Source organism: Saccopteryx bilineata, chromosome 2 (genome assembly GCF_036850765.1).
Source record: "Saccopteryx bilineata isolate mSacBil1 chromosome 2, mSacBil1_pri_phased_curated, whole genome shotgun sequence".
Classification (NCBI taxonomy): domain Eukaryota; kingdom Metazoa; phylum Chordata; class Mammalia; order Chiroptera; family Emballonuridae; genus Saccopteryx; species Saccopteryx bilineata.
The window spans coordinates 175,497,047-175,516,598 of record NC_089491.1 but is presented as its reverse complement, the minus strand read 5'-3'; the positions used below and the strand labels follow the sequence as shown (position 1 = coordinate 175,516,598).

The following is a 19,552-nucleotide window of genomic DNA, read 5'->3' as shown; positions in this document are numbered from 1 at the left end:
GAACTTTTAATCCACTGCCTTTTCTATCTTAAGCCCAGCTATCATTTTCCAGACCTCAGGAAATCCACTCCTGACCCTTTATCAATCAGTCAGACAAGACTAACCTTTGAAGGGTTAGCATTTCTGGGCTGAAGGAAGCTGTAGAGGAGGACTGGAACCCCCCTTAGGAATGACTCTGGGTGCCTCCCCCTACAGCAACTCAGGCAGCAGCCCTGAAATCACCCGAAGCTGGAGACAGAGCCTCATCATAATCCTCGGGAGGCTGGCTAACCACAGAGGCCCCTGCTGGGCTGGAGCCCAAAGCCAGGAGCACAACCTGAGTCTCCAACTCGACCACAAACCCTAACTGCAAGACCATGATTTGTGAAACAGTAACTCTGTGAAAGCAGCAGGGCTGGAACTGCTCTTCCACCCCTCCACCCTTCTACCCCTCCACCCCTCCACCCTTCCACCCTCCACCCTTATACCCCTCCACCCTCCACCCTTCTACCCCTCCACCCTCCACCCTTCCACCCTCCACCCTTCTACCCCTCCACCCTCCACCCTTCTACCCCTCCACCCTTCTACCCCTCCACCCTCCACCCTTCTACCCCTCCACCCTTCTACCCCTCCACCCTCCACCCTTCTACCCCTCCACCCTCCACCCTTCTACCCTTCCACCCTTCCACCCCTCCACCCTTCCACCCTCCACCCTTCTACCCCTCCACCCTCCACCCTTCTACCCCTCCACCCTCCACCCTTCTACCCCTCCACCCTCAACCCCTCCTCCCTCCACCCTTCCACCGCTCCACCATCCACCCTTCTACCCCTCCACCCTCCACCCTTCTACCCCTCCACCCTCCACCCTTCTACCCCTCCACCCTCCACCCTTCCACCGCTCCACCATCCACCCTTCTACCCCTCCACCCTCCACCCTTCCACCCCTCCACCCTTCCACCGCTCCACCATCCACCCTTCTACCCCTCCACCCTCCACCCTTCTACCCCTCCACCCTTCTACCCCTCCACCCTCCACCCTTCTACCCCTCCACCCTCCACCCTTCTTACCTTCCACCCTCCACCCTTCTACCCCTCCACCCTCCACCCTTCTACCCCTCCACCCTCCACCCTTCTACCCCTCCACCCTCAACCCCTCCTCCCTCCACCCTTCCACCGCTCCACCATCCACCCTTCTACCCCTCCACCCTCCACCCTTCTACCCCTCCACCCTCCACCCTTCTACCCCTCCACCCTCCACCCTTCCACCGCTCCACCATCCACCCTTCTACCCCTCCACCCTCCACCCTTCCACCCCTCCACCCTTCCACCGCTCCACCATCCACCCTTCTACCCCTCCACCCTCCACCCTTCTACCCCTCCACCCTTCTACCCCTCCACCCTCCACCCTTCTACCCCTCCACCCTCCACCCTTCTTACCTTCCACCCTCCACCCTTCTACCCCTCCACCCTCCACCCTTCTACCCCTCCACCCTCCACCCTTCTACCCCTCCACCCTCAACCCCTCCTCCCTCCACCCTTCCACCGCTCCACCATCCACCCTTCTACCCCTCCACCCTCCACCCTTCTACCCCTCCACCCTCCACCCTTCTACCCCTCCACCCTCCACCCTTCCACCCCTCCACCATCCACCCTTCTACCCCTCCACCCTCCACCCTTCCACCCCTCCACCCTTCCACCGCTCCACCATCCACCCTTCTACCCCTCCACCCTCCATCCTTCTACCCCTCCACCCTCCACCCTTCCACCCCTCCACCCTCCACCCTTCTTACCTTCCACCCTCCACCCTTCTACCCCTCCACCCTCCACCCTTCTACCCTTCCACCCTTCCACCCCTCCACCCTTCCACCCTCCACCCTTCCACCCCTCCACCCTCCACCCTTCTTACCTTCCACCCTCCACCCTTCCACCCCTCCACCCTTCCACCCTCCACCCTTCTACCCCTCCACCCTCCACCCTTCTACCCCTCCACCCTCCACCCTTCTACCCCTCCACCCTCAACCCCTCCTCCCTCCACCCTTCCACCGCTCCACCATCCACCCTTCTACCCCTCCACCCTCCACCCTTCTACCCCTCCACCCTCCACCCTTCTACCCCTCCACCCTCCACCCTTCCACCGCTCCACCATCCACCCTTCTACCCCTCCACCCTCCACCCTTCCACCCCTCCACCCTTCCACCGCTCCACCATCCACCCTTCTACCCCTCCACCCTCCATCCTTCTACCCCTCCACCCTCCACCCTTCCACCCCTCCACCCTCCACCCTTCCACCGCTCCACCATCCACCCTTCTACCCCTCCACCCTCCACCCTTCTACCCCTCCACCCTCCACCCTTCTACCCCTCCACCCTCAACCCCTCCACCCTCCACCCTTCCACCTTTACACCCCTCTGGTGGGAACGCACCTCCTTTGATTGGCTGCTTCCCCACCCCTGGGGCCTGGTCTAGAGCAGAGGGATTTCCAACACTGAACCAGTTAAAGCTATTTAAAAACGACAGAATGTGAGAGCTGAAAGGGGCCTCTGCCACAGTCTGATGCAACGCCTCACTTTATAGAAGAGACAAGTGAGACCCCAAAGAGAAGCTACAATATGCCCCCTCCCACCATTACCCTCCCCACCCTCCTGTCCCCCATCCCACCACCATAAACCTACTAGACAAAACCTCAAGAAAATATAATGATGGGAAAAAAAAGGGCAAATGGGCAAGTTGGGTTCTTTAGGGGTTTGGGGATACAAAAAGAAATTCTAAGAAAATACCCTGTGCCCTTAAGTACTGGACTTATTCAGAGGGGTCCCTGGGCTGAGCAATGATTACAGTCAGCACTGCAACCTGGGTCCAGGTTTCCTGAAACTTCTTTTTTTTTTTTCTTTCTTTTCATTTTTCCGAAGCTGGAAATGGGGAGGCAGTCAGACAGACTCCCGCATGCGCCCGACCAGGATCCACAGGCATGCCCACCAGGGGGCGATGCTCTGCCCATCTGGGTCGTCACTCTGTTGCATCCAGAGCCATTCTAGTGCCTGAGGCAGAGGCCACAGAGCCATCCTCAGCGCCCAGGCCAACTTTGCTCCAATGGAGCCGCGGCTGCGGGAGGGGAAGAGAGAGACAGAGAGGAAGGAGAGGGGGAGGGGTGGAGAAGCAGATGGGCGCTTCTCCTGTGTGCCCTGGCTGGGAATCAAACCCGGGACTCCTGCACGCCAGGCCGACGCTCTACCGCTGAGCCAACCGGCCAGGGCGAAACTTCATGCATAGTGTTTGCAGGCGTCAGGGGACAGTCTGCCTCCAGGACCAACCAGGTTCCAAATCATCCAGGAGGAAAAAGAGTTGTAAAGAAAGCCACATAGGTAAAGAAGCAGGGACAAGAAAGACCACTTTAGAAAGTCTAGAAGGAGCTTTGTGCAGCACAAAATGGCTCACCTGCAACCACAGGGGCAAAGAAGAAGAAAACGCTGCAGGAGGGGCCAGCCCAGTGGCCAGAGGCCCAGCCAGCAGGTGAAGTAGGACGGAGGGGCGGAGGTTTAAATTTAGCCAGGTCAACAGAGCTGCCCTGGAGAGGGCCTGGTAGGAGCAGGGCAATCCATCACCTGCTCTTCTTGCTGAAGGGAATGCTGGGCCAGAACTGTCCCCAGCAACAGGTCTGCTTTCCAGGCTCATCAGTGTGCTGGCAGGAGGAGGGGACAGTGAACAGGCTGCTCCTCAGAGATGGGTAGATGGTTTTTACTTTAAAAAGTGGCTCAAATTAAAAACAATAAGGTATTTTCATCTTCATCATAGTATTTATTCCCAAACCCTCTGTGGGATTTTTCTGGACTCCTAGATACAATTTGAAGATGCTCCACAGAAAACCAGCCACGGATGCCCTTCAGTGAGGGTGGGGAGCCCCCATCTTCAGTGGAGGATTTTTATGTATCATTCATATGAATCTTGAGATACCTGAAAGAGTTACAAAAACAACCACCATATGGACAAACTCTAAAGACTGTTCAGGTGTGGGGCTGGAACAAAGGTGGAGTCTAAAGACTTGTTTAGAAGATTAGGGAGATAAATACAGGCAGCAAGAAAGGGCACTAGGGAGAGAAAATCCGACTGGCCAACAGGAAAGCTTTTTTGGACACATTGGTTTTATATCAGAGGAGGCAAGAACTCTCTCTTCACATAAAAATTTCCTCCCCTGCTAGAGGTGCCAGCTGGGGCAATCCAAAAACCAGCAGAACTATCTTGGGGGTAAAAATTAGAACAGACTAGCCTGGTTTCCTGCTCTCTTGAAAAAGTATAAACAAACAAGAGCAACAACAACAAAAAACCTTTCAGCTGTGACTAGAGCAAGAGGAGGCTGAAATATACAGGTGAAGACAACCCCAAGTTTTTTCATATTACAACATATGGCTCCCAGCAGTTTGGCAATATCCCTCTAACTTAAATTTTTGGGATAGAAAATTTTTTAGAAAAGGTTTGTTTCAAGCCAAAGACACCCTTGGAGATAGTACAACTACCAAATGTCTTAAAGAGAGGGCTGTTTTCAGACTTGCTGAGCAAACACCTAGACACACACACACACACACACACACACACATACACACACACACACACCCTCCCTCCCTCACATATTTATACCCCAATACGGAAGAAATCAGAGCCTGGGGAAGTAGGAGAGCCACAGATGTAAAGGGCCAGCAAGCTTCTCCAAAGCTGGTTCCTGGCAAGCAGACCCCACCCTGTGTCACAGGCCTTCTGTCTGATTTTTTTTAGCAAAAGAAGGGGAACTGTTACTCCTGGATGCCCTTAGCTATTATCCATATATTGTCCCTTAACGTTCCTTTGCTCCACTCCCTTCTCTCCTGGTGTCCGCTCCTGCCGGGCCCTGTAGTGGGAGGCCTGGCTTTGAGCCAGCCCCCTTCCCTGTGCTCCTGGCCCAACAGCAGCATGGAGAGCCCAGCGCCTCACTCCTCTCACAGCTGCACAGGGATCTCAGCATTGACCCTTCTTTGGAGGAGACACAAGTCTTCTTGCCATTTATAACTAACTACAGACTTTTTGTGTCACAGAGACAATAAGCACTATTTTGAAATGGAGAAAAATCACTCAGCCTTCCACCTCTCATAGGTGGTGTGTTTGCCTGGACTTATGTTTGTGTGTGTGTGTGCCCAGACAGGGAACAACCTCGGGTGGCACCCACTCGCCCATGCCTGAGACTGACAGTCTGGCCTTTGATACAATAACCCCACAGGTGAATCACACAGCAGCAGGAGCAGCTGGCACCAGGAAAGAATCCTCAGGCTTTCTGAGGGTGTGCCCACTGTTCCTGGCGCCCTGTGTCGCCTCAGGGCCAGCTATAAAGAAGGTCCTCCTAAGCTTCCACCCATGTGCGTGCTCAAGTGCTGATATCTGACTGGGAGTGTGACCCTGCTCCACTGACCCAAAGGCTTTTACACCCACACTGATGGCATAACACAGTGGTCCCATCACAGTTCTGTCAAGTGGTAATATTCTAGGTAACTACAGCAGTTCAGGGGATTGGCAACATGATCCTGAGCCTTTCTCCTCCAGGTACCAGGCTGAAACTCTGCCCACGGTTGTAGTAAGTGAAAGTTGTTGCCAACCTGGCCAGGTGTGTCATGTAGAGCAAGCCTACCCAATTCAGATCTCGACCTCTCCTCCACCCCACCTCCGCTAAACAACCTCAGCTTTCCTTTCTGTAAACAGAACCAATCATGCTTCAAGCAAACTGATCTCTCACGGCGATTTGAGTATGAAGACATCTAGGAAATCTGGCTCTTACTTAAGTACATGGCCAAATATGCATGAGGATCCACCAAAGACGGTCATTTCCCCCATCTGAGGCACGGATAAATGAGAGTAAGCAGCGGAGGGGCAATGAAAGAAAACGGAAACCTCAGACCACCGCTCAGGGCTTGACCTGCTCCGGGCTCAAGCAGGAATTCAGGCATCAAACTAACACTGCTCCAGGAGCTAAAATAATCCAGATGTAGTCCTCGCCCAATCTGCCTGATGCGGGCGCGGACCTCGAGCAGAGCATACCAGCTGGGCCCGACCACGCCAGGAAAAGTGAGCGAGGAGGTCCGAGGGGCTCACGGTTCTCCGACCGGTGCCCGCAGGGCCGGGGGGGGGGGGGGTCCCTGCGCACGCCAGAGGGCGGCACCTCCTCCGCCACCTCCTCGGACGCCCAACACTCGGGGACCCAGAGCCGCAAGCGCCCGAGGAGCCGGGGAAGGCGCCCCGGCGGCCTGCGCCCCGCGCCGCACACTGGCTGCAGGCGGCAAACGGCCCCAGCTTTGTTCGCGTCCGGGAGCGGGGGAGCCTCTTCCCTTTCCGCGCTCCCCGCCCCCATCAGACGGGGCTCGGCCGGCGCCGCAGACCCGCTCCCAGCCAGCTCCACCAGGTCGCCTGCGGAGGGCAGGGCCCCGCTCCCGGACGCGCTCGTCCCCGCGCGGCGCCCAGACACGGCGGGCCCGCGGCCACCGAGGGGGCGGGAACCCGGCAGCGTTAGGAAGTTTCGGAGGCGGGAGCCGAGCAGCGGTATCTCCGGGCGGCGAGGCCGGGGGCTGGGGCGGCGGCAAACCGCGAGCGCTCCTTTCCCGCAGCGGGCAGCCAGCGCTTACCTGCATGTCCCGCCGCTCGTCAAGCTCGAGGGCTCCGGCTCCTCCAGCGACGGCTGCTCTAGGTCGGCCAGGCGCCGCGGCGAGCGGGAGCCCAGGCGCGGCGGGGGCCGGGGTCGCTCCTCTCAGGGCGCGGTCCGCCGCACCGGACTCTGCATCCGCGGCCGTGCGTGTTCGCCTCCGGGGGTCCCGCCAGGCGTCTGCCGGACCCCGGTGCTGGGGCAGCTTCCGCAGGCGGCGCGTTGCCGGGCCCGGATGGCCGCGGCCCTGGGAGTTCGCGCTCGCTCGTGCCTCTGGGAGGGCTCCCTGCTTGGCGCCCGGGACCCCGCGTTCGACTGGCAGGGAAGTCGGTTGTGGATCCCGCACCACGCGGAGGGAGACCCCAGGCTTTGAGCGCCCAGCTCGAGCCCCACCGTCGGTCGTCGCTGGACTGCGCGCTCTACTCCGGAACGCGGGACCCCAAGAAGTTTCGGCCCAAGTCGGCGCGGCCGCAGCTCGGCGGGGAGTGCAGGGCGGGCGCCGGGACAGCAGATCTCGGGCCCCGCCGCCTCCGCCCCCGCCCCGCCCCCGCGCCGCCTCCTCGCGCCCGCCGCGGCGCGGCCCTGGCTCACTCCTTCCCACCCGCGAGCCCGCGAGCCCCCTCCCGGGGCTCCTCCCAGGCACTGGGACTGTGACCTCCGCACCTGCCCCGCCGCTCGAGTGGACACGACTTCTTTCTATCCCAGCCTCTCCGCGTAACAGCCTGGGCCTTGAAGGGGGTGCAGACCGGGAGCCTCCGCCTCCGAGGCCCACCGCCCAGCCCCCTCCCCGGCCCAGCGCACCCACCGCTTCCTGCTCCCGGAACCCGACCTGGTGCCCAGAGCGGACCGCTGTCACTCCCCGGGCCAGCAGCCCCCGCGGGCACCCAGCGCTCCGGCCAAGAGCACCCGCCGCAGGGGATGCGGAGCTGGGGGCTCTGAGAGGGGAAAGAAATTACATCAAACTCTTGCACGCGCTTTATTCTCCTATGAATCCCCCCAAAGCTGCAGAGTGATCTGTTATTTCCGCCTTACCAACCCAAGTCATTCCTCTCTGGCCCTGGACGTTTCCCTACAGCACCCAGCACAGAGAAGGTGTCTGGGACAGGAAATTTGGTGGGAACAAGAAGGGGGACCGCCAGGAAAAACGTTTGCAGTGTGTGCTATCATCACTTATGCGACAGCTTTAAGGTTGAATTACCTGACTTTTTATGAGGAAACTAAGGCACAGAAAAAATGACACCATCAGTCCATGGTCACTAAAGGGAGTTAGTGGCCTGAAAACATCACTAGAATCCAATTTTTAGCTTCAGCTCAGACCAAAGTTTAAATACTTTTATAGAGGTAACCAAGTCCTGTTAGTGGTTGCCTCATAACACCCATATAACTTCCCAGCAGGAAATTAGCCAAGGTCCCATGGGACCCCAGCTCCTGGACCCTGTTCCAGACTCTGGTGACAGGGCATCAACCAGGAGCAGCCAGCACTGTTAGAGGCCCCTGCCCTCCAACTGCATTTTCTTTTACAGTTTGAAACCCATCTCTTTCCCTAGTGAGTAGGAGGCTGCCCAGCTAAAGAAATTGCCTTTGAATGCAGTACAGGGGGGAAAAAAAAATAGAAATGATTTTAAGTTTTGTCTTAATTGGTAACTAAACAAAACAACAGCCTTCCTCTTTCAGCGGGGAAAGGGGCCACAGGGAGAGTGAGGAAAAGAGGTACCAGGAGGCCACCACATTGGGTTGGCAATAAGGAGCTATTGTCCCCCGGTTTTTACAATAAGAAAACTAAGAGCTGTTTTAGCAAATACCAGACTAATTAGAGGGAAAAACTTCCTTGGAATTGTGCTGGCTTGGGCCAGAGGGGTGTTACGACTTCTCACCCCATGGTGAATGGGGTTTATGAGACCAGATCCAGCAACCTTAAATGAATGGTCTATAATTGCCATGGGAGCTGAAAGGGCCTACTTTCATCCAGGGGGTCTTGTCCAAGGCTTTATCTCTGGGGACAGATGGGAAAGAAAGAAGAGCTTGGTCTAAAGCAGGCATAAAGGCTTCGAATCCATTTTGTCAAATTAAAAGTACTCTCAGGTCCTCTCAGAATAAAGTGTGGGTTTTGAGGTTAGAGTCTTTGCAAAAAGTCAAGGAAAGGCCTGTCCAAGAGGATCTTTCTGGAATGCGACCTGAGAGAATTTGAAGATTCACTTCCACATACACTATAGAGTTGTAAGCACACAGAGATGACTGAGACCAGATCCCAGTCTAAAGGAATAGGGTCGAGATAGGGGACAGTTTTCTCATTTGAGGCCTAGAATGAGCACAAGAAGAGCCAACTTTGCATGGTCTCCAGCTGACAACCCAGGAGGAGAGCAGCTGACAGCAACCCCAGCTGAATGTCCCACATAATGTCCCACACGTAGGCCTGCGCCTCCCACCATCTCTATCCAAGATGAGTCAGAACTTGTGGCCCAGGAAGGGAAGCTGCAGTGCCCCCAGCTTGCGGTTCAGTAGCTGGGAAAACAGTTGAGTGAGGAACCCTGGGTCAGCTTCCCAAGGGAAGTGGTGAGCACCCCATTGCGTGAGTCACTGAGCTGCTGGTGAATGAGAGAGCACTCACCATGTTTTGTCTGTGATTGCTGGGTGGGGTCTCTTGCCTTCTCCCCTGAATAATGTATCCCAACTTGGCATTTGTGGTTGAAATGAACAAAGAAAAAAAAACACACACACATACTTGGACCTATGGAAATTTGTAATGATTCCTGCTCTGTTTATTGGATTCATTGTTTCCCCCATCTTAGTCATGTCCTCCCAGGCCACCAGCCACACTCAGAGGTCTGTTCCAAGCCAGAATGTCTAATAAAAATCTTGTCAGAAAGAGTCAGAGAGAAGCCAGCCTCTTCCATTTCCTTAGCGCCCTGTGGTCTTCCTGTGGGGTACATTTAAGGCTGCCCTCCTACCCTGGGCTGTGCATTTTTAGGGCAATTCTTCCCCTTCTGAGCCCAACACCAGGAGGAAGAGCTGCAGGTGGCACTGCTGTTCCTCCTGCTGCTGGCAGCCAGAGGAAAATCAATCCTCCGTCCTGCCCCAGTCAGCTCCTCCAGCCCCTTTCAAAGGGGGTTATTTGGTATGTGCAGGAGATTTCTTGGGGGAAATCAACCTGATGAGCCTTTGAAGTCTGGATCAAGACAGAGAGATAAAACTAGTCATCTTTTATCCCAACAGACACTTGACTTCTATTGTCTGTGTTATTCCGTGTTCCCTTTGTGCTTATTATCTAGATGTTTTTCTAAAAACGAGCGCTTAACAAACTGGAAGATTCTGACCCAAATATTTAAGCACTGTCCACAGATTACCCCCACAGGTTTACAATGGCAGAGACAGTTTGGGACATCTGGACAAGGGGAATTCTAAGAGCCAAAGGCACAGGGTTGATAAGAAGGAAACTGCCAGTCACTTATAGGGAAGCATGTTCGCACCAAGAACCCAGCAGCTGAACGAGTTTGTATAAAGGCAGAAGAAGGGCTAAACTATTGACAATCTCAACCCTGATGTGTGCAGAGAACTGACCAGTTCATGAATTGCTTTTACATTTTCATCTTCATTGAGATACATCCAATGAGAATGGTCCTCCTCATCTCACTCAGAGATCGCTCCTCTGACCAGTTCTGCCCAGAAGAGAGACCACTGCTGTCTGCATCGGCAGGGGAGGTCTAGTGTGGTCACTGAGCAGGCAGGCCTGGGGGATCCAGACTTGCTACCTTAGTGACCCTGGGACAGACACTGATCTCCCTAAGGCTCAGTTTCCTCACCTGAAAGACAGTGGTATTTCTCATGGGAATGTGAAAATTAGATTGGATAGTGCAGATAAAGAACCAAGAACCACATCTTCCATATAGTATGTACTCAATAAATATCAACAACAATATTATTATTAAATAGACATGACCTGGTGTTCCAGTTAGGCAGTCTGATGTTACTCTCAGTCCTTGAACTCCTGGATTTTAACCCCATTTTTTTCTCCTAAGAGAAGATAGAATCCTAAAGAGTTCCTTGGGTGAATTACTGTTTTACAAACATCCAGCATGAAGCAGTGGAAGGTTTCAATAAACACTGGCAACACAGAGTCCTGGTGGACTGGATGGGAAGTCTCGTCATCCTGTCAGCATCACTTGTCAAGGTCCAGTGAAGAGGAAATGGGCAGTCTGATGGCTGTGGTCCTGTCAGTAAGCTGCTCCAGTGCTTGACTACAAAACAAGGTGCTATTTGGAACTGCAGGCCACACTGAGTGCTGCGTCCCATTGGACTCTAACATCCTCTTTAGACTCTAACATATCCATCCTCTTCCCCTTCTCAACTTGGACTGAAGTCCTTCCATGTATTCTGTGCTGAGGGACATTACAAAGGAAGCAAAGACAGGGCACCACCCCCAAGAGCTCTGCTTTCAGGGTGGCCCAGAGTACAAGTGAATGGAACTAAACAAAGGACAGGGCTAGTGTCTGCACACACACACCCCATGCAGAAACTCTGGCAGCTCATGGCTGTCAGGACAGAGGATGGAGGCCTGGGCTTCCTCCCTTCTCTTCTCAAGGGGCTCTTGACCTTGGGCAGGTCACCTCCCCTCTTCGGACTGCAGTGTCCTCACTAAATGAATCTGTGATTGAGTCTAGGGGGAAATTGAGGAAGATGGATGTGTGGGTGGAAGACAATGGATTTGACTCCATATACATTTTGTTTCAGTATCAATGGGAGCATTCAAGTGTTGACAGCAAGAAATAAAGAACTGGAAAGAAGGTCAGAGGTTAGGGTGGCTGGAGAGGCATTTCAGTGGAGTGAGCTGATAACACTGAGAGCCAGCGGCCAGGGGTCGAGGCGGAAGAGACAGTGCAGGAGGAGGGCGGGTAAGCCCTACAAGTTTAACTAAGAAGAGAGGGGGCCATGGAGAAAGGGAAGGAGACTCTCGGGTCAAGTGATGTGCTTTCCACAATAGGGGAGCCCTGGAGCAGAGAAAAGAAGAAAAAAAGAGGAGGGTGAGAAATTCCTGTTGTTGTTAGAAGGGGTACAAAAAGGCTGGGCAAGGAGGGAGGCCAGGAGCTCAGTGAGGGTTCACATTCCAGAGCAAGAAGCACCCCTTCCTCCTTCCTCCCCAGAATTGGTGTGGACGACAGAGAGAGGGTAAGAGAGAGAGAGAGAGAGAGAGAATGAGAGAGAGAGAGGGAGGGAGGGTAGGGGAGAGGGGACAAGCATTTGAACTGAGGGGCACTAAAGTACCACAGGGGTGACAGACACCCTTGTGTCGCATGGCTGGAGGCCATCTCAAGGTCATTTGATCCAAAATAGATTCCTGGGAGGCTTCCTAGGGCACTTATGGGTTATTTGCTGCTTTATCAGAATCTCCCAGGAGAAAATGTTAAAAACAAAGATTCCCAGGCTGTACCTCAGGCCTTCTAAACATGCATGGCTGTGGTCTGTGACTGTTAAGGTCCTCCAGGTGATTCTGATGCTCAGCCCAGTTCAAAACCAGGCCACGAGGTCACAAAGGTCCAGTACCCCTCTAGGGGGGAGAGGCCCTCGCTGAAATGTACAATGTAAAGCTGGAGAAGGCTGGGGCCCTCCCGGAAGCCCCTGGAAGCCCCACAAAATGTACCAGTTAAGTCTCCTCAGGCTATATTGCGATGGAGGTGGGAGGAAAGAAATGTGGGTAGAGCCAGAATCTGCCTGGTTTTTCACCAGCTGGTTCCTTCCCATCGTGGCCTTGGCAAGGACCAGGTGCGTGAGCTCAGCCTGAATAAGACTGGGCCCTGGGTTCTGCTCAGAATTCTCCATTGTGTTTGAGAGTTAACTTTTTTGCTCAGTGGTACTAATGAGGATGATAAAGGAAATCCACAGTTAATCCAAACATCTCAAGGTAAGTAAGGGTTTGTGTTCTGGCCTGTAATTACCATTGAAAGCATTTATAAACTTCTGTATTCTGCCCTCCAAGTTAGGACGCTTTGCTAGGCAGTTTCCCATCCGAAGTGGTTGTTTTGGCTTGTGGAAAAATGTCTGTACCACAAGAGGCAAACAGTGACAAGTAAGAATGTGTCATTATAAAGAAAAATTGTTAAACATTTAGAATATTAAATTTAGAGCACTTAGCCCAACAGCCTCCCTTGTCCTCTGAATTTTTCATTCTCTACAGTTATGCAAGCATCCGGGTTCTCATACGTAACTAACTAGCATCCTGCGTTGATCCTTGAGGTTCTTAAATATTTTGATCGATAAAGAATGAATCAGAAAATAGCAATCAGCTACAATGTTAATTAGATTCTAACATTTCTCCCTTCTTAGAAGTCCTTCTTGAGATTTTATATACTGGCCATAAGGACAGTGAGATAGAGAAAGACAATTAACAAAGTGACTGAAATTACAATCAGTATTTCCTTTCCTTTCCAGATTCAAATATGGGCCTTAAACACCTTCGGTGCTTGGAGAAGAATGAACAGAAAACTACCTTTTGCTTTTATATCCTTGGTAGTGTGCTGGAGGTGCTGACTTAAATTTCCCAAACCTGAGTAGATGGGAGGGAAACAGAGAAGGGGAGAACAGGAAAAGAGTTGACTAACTGCGAGGGACAGGCACCTGGGGCCTCACCCTCAGGCATGAGGTGCAGATCTGTCTTATGCCCACACTCCTACCTCCCCTGCCAACTTTCTCTCTGCCTTTCCTGCAGCCTGGGAACCATACCTGAATCCCCACCTGCATTTCATTCCTAGGCTGCCATCTGTGCTATGTTTTAAGCAGGAATTTCTGGAAACAGAAAAGGTACCAGACCCACAGCAGATGATCCTCCATAGTAGAATTCCAGGCACCGCGGCCTCTGGGTGGAGGGGAGATCTCGGGGCACTGGCATCAGTGGGGAAGCTGATAGAGCCTTCCCAGTCGTTAGATCTTACCACCCAGGCAGCTGCCTGCCTCCAGTCTACTCCCTAAGGTGTCCTGGCAGGGGCTCTCCACCATCTTAGCCAGGGGCAGGAGGCCAGGAGCTGCTTGCTTGGCTTCCTTAATTTCAGTGCTTCTGGGTGTGAAGTCAGTTACAGGGACGGGGGCTCCAGTAGCTGACAGTGAAGGCCCAAGTAATGAAAACCTGTTCCCAGTCCTCAGGATTTTTCCTTCCTGGGAGGTTCTGAGTTTATGTTTAAAAATGCCTTCATTCTAATAATTAAAGGATCAGAATAAATCTGGTCACAACCAGTACTTTAAAACCTTCTCCCTTTGCACTTAGAGAACCCTCCTGGCCATGCTGGCTGATGACAGTGACGCAGGCAGACAGAAGGTGCTCGCTTGTTTCAACCACAGAGCACGTATTCACTTAGGTCCAAGCAAGGGCCCGAGAGCCTTCCACGGGTGCGCACGGCGCCGGGATGAGGAGAGGAAGAGGAGTTTGTCTCTGGGGAGTGGCTGTCCACAAGCTGCTGGAAGTAGGAGAGAGATTTCCAGAGCAGGGACATTGGCTGTCCGAGGTGGTGCAGGAGAGGACAGCCAGTGGGAGTGCAGGGGGCTGACTCACCCAGGCACCCCAGGCTAGAGGGGCAAGGGCCGAGCTTCACCCCTGTTTGAAGCAAAGGGTGTCATCTCAGCCTTGTCCTTGTCTGAGAGGCCAGAAGAGGGGAGAGAGTAACCTAGCGAGGGAGGGTGTTGACAGGGAGGCCCCAGGTCTGTGGTGCCACCGCTGCTGAGGAGCAGGTTCCAGGCCCGTGCTGCCGAGAGGGTGGGGGGGTCTTCCCCCACACATCAGCACCAGCGCCCCGCTCACACCCCAACCCCAACTGTGACTTTATTTCCAGTCTCAGCGAGGCCAGGGAGTGACTGGTGACTGGTAACAATAAAGGATGATTTTATTATAGTAGCAGAACGCACAGGTATAAACGTGGATCCTGGCTGTGCTCTCCTTTCTGTCTACTGAGTTCTCACACTGGAGCTGCTCCATCAACTGGGGAACCACTTACCTGATGGCTGTTTCTGCAGCTCCCCTTTTGGCCTCTTCTATGCTGGGGGGGCAGCTGAGAGACAGAAGTAAGGAGGTGAAGGGACTTCCTCTGGTCCTGTTCCCAACTTGGGTAAGAGGAAAGAGATATCTATCTTTTTCCAAACCTGGCCCAGCCACCTCATCCCCTCTGCTTACTGTTGAGCAGCCCTTCTGGGAGTTCCAGGACCTGTCACCCTGGGGCCCAGGCCTGGTGGCTGTGGTGGGGCTGGCAGAGTTCTATGAAGCACCTTCTCTAGCAGAATCCAGCGATAGAGCCACTGTTTTGGTGGCACAGATCCTGGAGTCCAGCCCTTAGGAAGGACTTTTGGATTTCAGTTTCCATGGTAATTAAATGAGGATGCTTTATCAATTGCACTGTACCATATAAGTGTTAGCTTATATAGAGATTATATTGGCATGCGGCGTGAGGAGGTATGTGGAAGGGTGCCCGCCTCAATTCAGGACTAACTTCTCCAGTACAATGATAATAACATCAGGACACTAATAATGATACCAACCAGTTCTAATTGAGTGCTTACGATGTGCTAAGGGATTTAACCCTCACATCAACTCTATGAGGTCAGCACAACTATCTTCCTATTTTACAGATGAGAAGAAAATGGAGCCCCAGTGAGGTCAAGAAACCTACCCACAATTTTGGGGGCTGCCTTCACACCAGTTTAGAAAAGCCCATGTGCAGAGACAGTGAGGAGCAGCCCTGCTGCTGGTCAGGCCGAACTCTCTGTCCCAAATCACCACATCCATCTTACCTCCCTACAGTTAGTCAGAGATGGGAGTCCACTCTGGCCCTAACTCCATAAATAATGGAGAGGAGGAGTTGGGCTGCAGAACTTGAGAGAAATGTGGAAAATAACATCCTTTTTTTTTTTTTTTTAAATATGTAAACCGTTCAAGTTCACAGTGAGGCAGGAAACCAACTCTCCCCAAACTAAGAATTCAGGGCAGGGCAATTCTTTGATTCTTACCTCTATCTCTTACTCCTGAGGCCAGAGTTACATTGCTTTTAATAAAGCAATTTTGAGATGGTTCTTAGAACTCCAGGGAACAAGAACCCTGATGTCTGCTCAGGCTGTGAATGGGTCAAACCCATGAGAAAAGGCCTCTAGGAGCATGAAAGGGCTGCTATGGCTTTCAGTTTAGTCTTAACTGCTTCTTTTCTCACCTCTACCAACCTAGAGGCTGCAAAGAAAGACAAAGATACTATGAGATCCCTGGTGGGGAGCGCCCCCTTGTGGCCAAATGGACCCACTTGCTGATGGCCCCTGGGGTCTTGATACAAGTGAATCCAGAGTCTGGCATAAGAGAGAACGGTCCACTCTAGGTGCATGCCCCAAAGAACTAAGAATAGGGATCCATGTTCATAGCAGCATTATTCCAATAAAAAGGAACAACTCAAATGTCAATTGATGAGTGGTAAACAAAATGCAGCATCAACATACAAGGACATGATATTAAGCCTTAAAAAGAAATGAAATTCTGACACAAGCTATAGCATAGTGGAACTAGAAGACATTTTGCTCGGTGAAATAAGCCCGACACAAAAGGCGAAATATTGAATGATTCCACTTGTATGAGGATAAGTAAAACTCACAGAAACAGAAAGCAGAGCAGTGGTTGCCAGGGCTGGAGGGAGGGAGTGGGCATTCACTGTTCAATGGGTGTGTCGGTCAGGAAGGATGAAAAAGTTCTGGAAATTAATAGTTGCACAACAGTGTAAATATACTACTGAACTGTACACTTAAAAATGGTTAAAATGGTAAATTCATGTCATACATATTTAACCATAAGAAGATAAACAGAAAAAAAGAATGTGCTTATCCATTTTTGTATATGGGGGGGGGGGGACCTTTTCTCAGGTTCCTAAAAGAATTTCCCAAATCATTCAATTTTTGTTTAAGTTTCCTGTGCTTGTCTCAACCTAGAATGAAGTCTAGGAGGAACATTGTCTTAAAATCTACTCAGTTTGGAAGAATAAAGTGAGAGGAATTATTGTGCTTGATGTGAAAACTTACTATACAGGGTGGGGAAAAAGTAGCATCACAGTTGTTTATATGGAAAATAATAGAAAAATTAATAAATAATAACACACGAATAAACTGCGTTTTGTAGACTCACAACTATAAACCTATAGTTAGAGTATTCAAGGCAGTATGGTCTTAGTGGAGGGACAGACAGATAAATGGTACAAAGCAGAAAACCCAGAAACAGACCATCACAAGTATGCCCAGCTGATATTTTCCAGGAGTGCGAAAACAATTCCATTAAACAAAAATAGTTTTTTCCATAAATGGAGCTGCAGCAATTGGATATCCATAGATTAAAAATATGAAGTTCAACCTAAACTTCACACTTGATACAAAAATTAATGTTTATTGTTAACCACTAGGGAAATGCAGGTTAAAAACCACAATAAGATATTACTATACATGTATTAAAACAGCTAAAATGCAAATAGTGACAATACCAAATGCTGACAAGGATGTGGAGAAACTGGATCTCTCCTACCTTGCCATGGGAATGTAGAATGATACAGCCATGCTGGAAATTAGTTTGGCAATTTCTTTAGAGATTAAACATATACCTACCATTCAATCCAGTAATCGCACACCTGGGCATTTATTCCAGAGAAATGAAAACTTAGGTTCACACAAATACTTGTGCACCACTTTTCATAGTAGCTTTATTTTATTTATTTTTTATTTTTAAGTGAGAGGATAGGAGATGTAGAGACAGACTCCCGCATGCGCCTTGATTGGGATCCACCCGGCAACCACTGTCTGACGCCAGTGCACTGCCCATCTGGGGCCATCCTCACAACAGAGCTATTTTTAGTACCTTAGCTCCACAGAGCCATCCTCAGTGCCTGGGGCCAACATACTTGAATCAATTGAGCCATGGCTGTGGGAGACAAAGAGAGAGAGAAAAGGGGAGGGGTAGGAGAAGCAGATGGTCGCCTCTCCTGTGTGCCCTGACTGGAAATTGAACCTGGGAGTTCCACATGCCAGGTGGATGCTCTACCACTGAGCCAACCGGCCAGGGCCAGAATTTTTATTTGTAATAGCCCAAAATTGGAAACAACAGGTGAATATTTAAACAAATTGTGGTATAGAGTATACTCAGCAATAAAAAGGAACCAACAACTATTTTTTTTTCTTCCTTTTTTGTACTTTTCTGAAGCTGGAAACGGGGAGAGACAGTCAGACTGACTCCCGCATGCGCCCCACCGGGATTCACCTGGCACGCCCACCAGGGGCGACACTCTGCCCACCAGGAGGCGATGCTCTGCCCCCCCGGGGCGTCGCTCTGCCACGACCAGAGCCACTCTAGCACCTGGGGCAGAGGCCAAGGAACCATCCCCAGCGCCCGGGCCATCTTTGCTCCAATGGAGCCTTGGCTGCGGGAGGGGAAGAGAGAGACAGAGAGGAAGGAGGGGGTGGGGGTGGAGAAGCAAATGGGCGCTTCTCCTATGTGCCCTGGCCGGGAATCGAACCTGGGTTCCCCGCACGCCAGGCCAACGCTCTACCGCTGAGCCAACCGGCCAGGGCAACAACTATTGATTCATGCATCAATATTAATGGATCTCAGACATTCTGTTGAGAAAAGACAGTCTCAAAGATGACATACTGCCTGATTCCAATTTTTTTTTTTTTTTAGAGATAGAGTCAGAGAGAGGGATAGATTGGGACAGACAGACAGGAATGGAGAGAGATGAGAAGCATCAATCATCAATTTTTCGTTGTGACACCTTAGTTGTTCATCAATTGCTTTCTCATATGTGCCTTAAGACTATACTTTCAGGGATCATTTCTATAGTTTGTCATATGTGCCTTGACCATGGGCCTTCAGCAGACCGAGTAACCCCTTGCTTGAGCCAGCGACCTTGGGTCCAAGCTGGTGAGCTTTGCCCAAACCAGATGAGCCCACGCTCAAGCTGGCGGTCTCGGGGTCTCGAACCTGGGTCCTCTGTATCCCAGTCCAATGCTCTATCCACTGTGCCACCACCTGGTCAGGCTGGTTGCAATTATTTAACAGTCTTGAAATGACAAAATTATAAAGAGGGAGAATAGATTAGTGGTTGTCAGGGGTTAGAGATGAGGTGGGAAGGGGGAGAATGAGTGTGGCTATTAAGGGTAGCACCAGGGGCAACTTTGTGGCAGTGGAACAATTCTGTATCTTGGTTGACAAGAACCTACACGTGATAAAATAGCATAGATGTCCCCCCACCCCAACACACACACTGAATAAACTGGTGAAATATGAGTAAGGTGTCTAGATCGCACCATGTCAGGTTCTGGTTTTGATTTGTTATGTAAGATGTGGCTGTTGGCAGAAACTGGATGAAGGGGACCTCTCTGTACTATTTTTGTAGTGTCCTATGAAGCTATAATCATTTAAAAATAAAAAGACTAGAAAAACCCTTCAAGAGACAAGGGGAAAAAGGGAAGAAAAAGCGACCCTGAGCCAGCACTCTGCAGAGTCCTCATCATGGCCCTGGGAAGTGTGTACTATCCCATTTTTGGGTCATGGCCCAAAGTGGAAGAATCAGGTTTCAAACCAAAGTTCTCTAACCGCAAAGCCTGTTCTCTTTAGGAATAAAGGGAATAAATGGTCAACATTTTGCTTTGCCTGCCAAAGTTCTTGTTGTCTTAGAAATAAGCCCCATGTGCTATATTTCAGTCACTGTTCACTGACGCATGGCCCACCTCAGGCTGTCCTGTTTGATGTCATCCATGTGAGCCAATCAGCACAAACCCCTGCTTTCTGAAAACTTACGTCCTTCCTTCTTTAAACATCATGTTCATTATGCCACTCTCCTGCCATAAATCTAGGTGACCATTGAATGGAGGCCAAATCCTTGGCTTGGTCTTAAGCGCTGAGGTCCTGCCCAGCTGCCTCCTTAAG

The 19,552-nt window shown here is 51.6% G+C and overlaps 1 protein-coding gene and 1 pseudogene across 2 annotated transcripts in view; one reads left to right on the top strand and one right to left on the bottom strand.

The window, feature by feature from the left end:
• Window positions 1-7,102, bottom strand: part of WNT5B (Wnt family member 5B) — a 166,254-nt gene extending 159,152 nt beyond the window's left edge. For both annotated transcript variants that reach the window (XR_010729187.1, XM_066258709.1), the window contains exon 1: window positions 6,617-7,102. Coding sequence is in view for 1 of the 2 variants with exons in the window: in XM_066258709.1 (XP_066114806.1) it covers window positions 6,617-6,622 (6 nt within the window). In the remaining variant the exon portion in view is untranslated. The remainder of the gene's footprint in view (window positions 1-6,616) is intronic.
• An 11,330-nt stretch (window positions 7,103-18,432) lies between these two features.
• On the top strand, window positions 18,433-18,536 carry LOC136327792 (small nucleolar RNA U3; annotated as a pseudogene).
• The last annotated feature ends 1,016 nt before the right edge of the window (window positions 18,537-19,552 follow it).